At 36.8% G+C, this 6,231-nt stretch overlaps 1 protein-coding gene across 1 annotated transcript; it reads left to right on the forward strand.

Annotated features, from left to right (window-relative positions):
* Positions 1-4,316: 4,316 nt before the first annotated feature.
* Positions 4,317-5,255, forward strand: LOC103735743 (olfactory receptor 1052-like). Its single transcript, XM_008835125.1, has one exon. The coding sequence runs from the start codon at positions 4,317-4,319 to the stop codon at positions 5,253-5,255; it is 939 nt and encodes a 312-aa protein (XP_008833347.1).
* Positions 5,256-6,231: the final 976 nt, after the last annotated feature.

A 6,231-nucleotide genomic window follows, 5' to 3' on the forward strand; every position in this document is an offset into this window, starting at 1 on the left:
CTCCTGGGGCCCAAGGAAGGCACTAAGTTGGTCTGGATGAAAAAGATTAGGAAGCAGTATTGGTTCCCCAGGTGTCTGGGGACCCAAGACTAGGAATGGCGCAGGGCCCAAACTAGGAGTAGAGAACAGCGGGGGTGATGGAAGGGTGAATGAGGCCGGGGGAGTCAAGGCGTGGAGGGCTCTGCGATAGAGTTATCCCAAGAGAGGCCTGAGGGTAGGAGAGCAGGCTAGGAGAGTTAGCCGGTGGTGCAGGTCCAGGGAAGCAGAGTGAGGTGAGGGCAGGGCCATGTCCAGAAGCAGTGCTCCTGGGACCCAAGGAAGGCACCAAGCCTGTCTTGGTGAAAAGGATCAGGAAACAGCACTGGCTCCCCAGGCGTCTGGGGCCCCAAGACTAGGAATGGCACAGGGCCCAAGCTAGGAGTAGAGAACAGCGGGGGAGATGGAAGTGTGAACATGGCTGGGGGAGTCAAGGCGTGGAGGGCTGTGCAATAGACTTACCCCACGAGAGGCCTGAGGGCAGGAGAGCAAGCCAGGAGAGTTAGCCAGTGGTGCAGGTCCAGGGAAGCAGAGAGAGGCCAGGGCGGGGCCAGGTCCAGAAGCAGTGCCCCTGGGGCCCAAGGAAGGAAACAAGTTGGTCATTCTTCATTCCTAGAAAGCTTATGTGTTCTGAGGGTTTTTTTTGTTGTTGTTTCTTTTTCTTTTCTAGGATTCTCACCCACATCTGGTATTTTCTGTGTGGAAATTTGGACAATTTCCCTAATTATTCAGGGCAACTTTTAATGTGAATCATACAAATCATAGTATTTATGGAAATAATGTTGTGTGATGATTAGCAATCCTGTCAGTAAGTGTCTCAGACATAGAAAACACTTAATAAATACAAATTGTTCTAATTAGAATCTTGCTTCACCTTTCTTTTCAAGAGGAAAAATTTTCATTTTCACAAAACTCATTGTAATATTCACCATATGTTAGGATGTTTTCATTTTTCTTTCAGGTCAAAGCCATTAAAAAATTTTACTACCACTTTACTGAACATATGCTTCCTGGTTTAGGTTCATATGATCTATATTAGTGGCTTAATTATCCTCATTACCTTCCTATTAATAACATTTAACCTACCATTTTATTCTGCATTTAACACACACTTTAGAATTTTTTAATCTATTCTTTAGTTATATGACTAGCCAACATTTCAGTGTGGCAAATTTGTCGAACCAGGAGCAAATCTTACTGCCCTAACTTGTCATATTACTAATATTAGAAAACCATCTAAATAAGAAAGTTCATCCAGCAGCCTATCAATACATGCATACTTCACATTAAATGCCATCCAAATTTTTGTATTATTTCACATTGAACTATATGTATTGCTATAATTATTACCAATCATGACATAGTAATTGAATTATAGGACCAACTAAATATAATTTAGGAATATTAATAATATTGTATATAACATGTATAATATGTACATATACTATAATAACTAATTTATAATTTCAACCCAGAAGAAAATTAATTTTAAGTTTTATTTTCCCTCAGAGAGCTTTATATGGGTAAGACAAGAATAACTACAATAAATATTCCTCTAAAATTAAGGAAAGGCTATGTAATTGGATTGCATCCCTTTGGGAAGAGTGCTGGGGCCTTCACTTTCTCAGAGCCATTCTTAGCTTTTTTAAACAAAAACTGATTCCAGAATTTCATACAATGTGTTTTGTTCTTACTCAGCCCTCCTCTCCATACTCTCTAACTCTAGCTTCTTTAATGAATCCCAGTGTTCACAATGCACTAGAGAGTCTATCCTCCAAAGGCCCAAAGCCAAATATAAACACAATCTGAGGAATTTGAGAGACAGGGCCAAAGCTGCTTCTCAACATCAGGTAACTCTACTGTTTGTGCGCTGTACCACAGGGTTTATTAACAAGTCTCCTGATTTCCAAACTGAGCAAAGGACAACACATGTAGAGATAAAGTCAAAAAGAGTCTCATGTTCAATCCATTCTGGTCATTCATATCACTAAAATGGAGTCAGGCCAATGGCACAGTCAAAGCCTTCCTGGAGACAGTGCCCCTTGCTCTTTGTGTCACCATGGAACCGTTTTAATCATTTGGCGCTTTGATTTTTTTTTTTCTAAGTAGAGGAAGGCAATTTACTTGAAGAAATCTGTTCATATTGAACACTGATCACAACAAACTCTTGAAGTTTGCTAAATAAGATAAAGGAGAAATAGTCTTGACTCCACCAGAGCCTAATATTAGAATGAAATGTTAATATATTATCTTAGAATTTATTTTAAACAAAAGAAAATTAGAACAGGAAAGATGGTTCAGACCAAATTTGGGATTATGTAAATTAAAATACCAGAAATGAAATCACTGAAGTTAAAATAAAAAGATGTAGTAAATATCATAAATTCAGTTTGCTTAAAATGAAAGTCAATCAGGGAAAAATTACATAAACAATACTAAAACAAAAATTATTTTTTCAACTAGCTTATTGCAAAAGCCATTTGGGAAGCAACTCAATGCAGGGGCTTTATTTTTTGTCTGAATTGAATGGGCAATAAATATTTGGACTGCCTTACATTATGTTAGGAAGTTTTTTGTAATTTTCACAACTTCAGGAATGTTTATAGATGTCTTTAATAATTTGTTATGAAATTACAGATTGCTCTTAGTAAAACCACTTAATCTTTTAAATAACATTTGGTTTGAGTAAAATGCAAGAAAATCTATACTAATTTGCAATGTTTATTTTTTATTTAATAACTGGGTAGAACTCTAAGCCCATGTCTTTATCACTCTTTATGCTATAATTATTACGGTAATTTTATTTTCAGATGATGTGGTCTACTCTTATAGAATATCATATTCATAAATATTCAGCTAAAATGAGGCTCCTTGATAAGTTAAGGTGAAATATACTCTTTCTCTTGCTAAAAACTCTGCATATTGGCATACTATGAATTCTAAAAAGAACCCTGCAGTAAAGAGAATTTACCATAACCATTATTTAAACACATATTCTCTGAATATCTAGGAAATCAGAAAATGACAGTTATGTATTTGTATTTGACAGTTACATATCTTAAAATAAATTTTAATGATCTAACTTTTTTATCCATAAGTTAGATATATATATAAGTTATCAAATTGCAGTAACAATATACACTGTCCCTTAAAATACATTTGTGCCATTGACTTTAGGAATTAAAATTTAAAATGAAACAATCAACAACATTATGATTTAAGCTAATACAAACAACTGACCAAGTAGTGCTACAGTAAATCAGAGGCTGTGATAACAGCTGCGGATTTCTGCGATGAATGCCTTTGTGGAACAAGTTAGTTTAAAAAAAGATAAGCAAGTTGAGCCAGGTATAGTGCTCAGGGGAGAGGAAGAGGCCAGCAGATCTCTGGGAGATTGAAGCCAGCTTCGTCTACACAGCAAGTTCTATGCCAGCTGGAACTACAGGGAGACTTTATCTCAAAAAAAAAAAAACACAACAAAGGAAAAAAATAATGTTATTGAGATATTTTGGTCTTGTTTTAGATTCCAGAACACCTGTCATTTTCTTTTATAGTGTATAAATTAAATTAGATGTGTTATATATTTATAAGCATGCATATAGATATAGTCTTATTTGTGTTTTACTGTTTAACTTATCTATGACAGAGAATATCTTTCCTAGGTGCCTTAAAAGTCTATTTGGTATTATTGAGAGACTTTTTGCTTGTTTGCTTTTGTTCTTTCTTAATAGATGTTATCCTGTATGACATTCTCTTGCATTCAGGAATCTAGAATATTCTGTTATACAAGTCCCATTTCCTGAACTCTTTATCCAAAAATTATTTTTGCTTTGACTTTCCAAGAGAATTACACTATCTCTACAAATCCTATGATAATTTAATTTGCTTGATCAGACCCAAGGACAAAGTTTTGTTAAACTAATTCTTCATACTTGGCAGATTTGAATTTAATCCAGACTGTTATTGTAGATGATGAGAACGATGCAATTCTTTTTTTTTCATTTTAGAATATTTTTATTATTCCAAAGAGAGGCAATTTTCAACACATTTTTTCCAGAAACAACTTGAAACAGATTATATAAAAATATGCATACAATGAAATTTAACGAGGAAAAAGTAGAAATAAGAAATCAAAGACCAAAGAATTCACCAACATAGGGTCAGCTTTGGTGGAATAATGAAGGTTTCCATTAAGAGTGAATTTGTAACCCCAAGCTGTTCTCTGTGGCCACTACAATTTCTTCTTGCTCCCTGCAGGTCCCACATACGGAGCAACACCAATGGCTAACAAAAACGTCAGTGTGATAACAGAATTCGTCCTCCTGGGACTGACTGATGACCCTGTGCTGAGTACCCTGCTCTTTGTGCTTTTCCTGATCATTTATGTCATTACTGTAGCAGGCAACTTGTGGATTATCGCAGTAATTTTGACTACTGCTCAACTTCATTCGCCCAAATACTTTTTCCTTAGCCACTTAGCCTTCTTGGATTTCTGCTATTCATCAGTCTTTATTCCCAAAATGCTGACAAACTACTTGGCGGGACAGAAAGCCATCTCCCAACCCAGCTGCCTTCTGCAGTATTCCTTTGTCAACATGTTCCTGACTGCAGAATGCTTCCTCCTGGCTTCAATGGCCTATGATCGCTACATTGCCGTCTGCCGCCCACTGCACTACAAAGGTCTCATGACCCCCACATTCTGCATCTCCCTAGTGGCTGCTTCTTACCTGCTGGGCTGTGCCAACTCACTTACCCACCTGAGCAGCCTGCTCAGCCTGACCTTCTGTGGCCCCAACGTCATTAACCATTATTTCTGTGACATCCCATTGCTCTTTCAACTTTCATGCTCGGACACCCAGCACAGTGAGACTTTGTTTGTTGTCCTCTCTGGGGCTACATCTGTGACTACTTTTCTGATAGTAGTTAGCTCCTATCTGGGGATTCTTATCGCTGTCCTGAAAAAAAATTCCACCCGGAGCAAGTATAAAGCTTTATCCACATGTACCTCCCACCTCACTGTAGTAACCCTCTTCTATGGAACAGTGATATTTACTTACCTGGGAACCAGCTCCAGCTACCCACAAGATGTAGCCAAAATCATGTCTGTGTTTTATACCCTTTTGCTGCCCATACTGAATCTTTTGATATACAGTTTGAAAAACAGGGAAGCCAAAGAAGCCATGAAAAGAATGATTAGGAGAAAAATATTTGCTCAGTGAGCATGAATTTTCAAGCAGAGATCTTTAAGGATCATTCTGTAGACTGAGACATGGTTCAATACCTATAGTACTTGGAGAAAGGGGAAGGAAAATATTTTGAAAGCAGCTTATTTGCAATGAACAGTCATTTAGGCTTTGAAAACTTTGATGTTTTGTGGGCATATAGCAATAATATAAAGATTTTCATTGTGACATTTTTAAGCGTGTATATATTTTTTATCATACCACTGTTGCCCTCTCTTTCCCTTTTCCTTACAATAGGTGTTTTCTGCTGCTTCCCAACTAGTTGCCCTCCTAGTTGCATGCCTTTTCTGAAGGGTCATTGGGGGAGTAGCTCAAGGTATTCAACTAGCGTTAATAACAAGGACATGGGTAAGAAGTTATTAACAGTAATTTCACTAACCTGCATGCACACACAGGAATGCATATGAGTTCACATATATTTTCCTTAATTCTCTTAAGCTCAGTAATTGGAGGTCTGTGAATTAAACTGAAAAAAAAGAAAATTTAAAGCAAGCAAAAGTAAAGTGTTTTCGCCTCATGTAAGAAAACAAAAGATAGTCTGGCCCAATGATTACAGGCAGGATTCGTATATCCCCAGTTTAATAGTGGGAAGAGAGCGTGGAGAAAAAAGTCGTGTGGGAAACACAAAGATTTCCATATTGTTTGTTTCATGTTAATCCATGTTGGTTTTCTGTCTCATTCTCTACATCAACAACAAAAACCCCACCAGGTAGGTACTTATGAAAATTTCTTTCCTTCCTGATGGAAGTTTTCACAAAGAATGGATTTATGTCATCCCCATTTTCAGAAATGTCTGCCTTTAATTCACATTAAAAAAAAAACTATGAAAGGTTTTTTCTTGCAGACTTTTAGAAGTCTTCTACTAAATTAATTTTATATCACTGATATGTAATTTCAAGTCCTTCAGTTAGTTCTTATGATTTTTTGAAATCTAATGACCCCTAAAAGAGAT

Source organism: Nannospalax galili, unplaced genomic scaffold (assembly GCF_000622305.1).
Source record: "Nannospalax galili isolate Female #2095 unplaced genomic scaffold, S.galili_v1.0 scaffold1417, whole genome shotgun sequence".
Lineage (NCBI taxonomy): Eukaryota > Metazoa > Chordata > Mammalia > Rodentia > Spalacidae > Nannospalax > Nannospalax galili.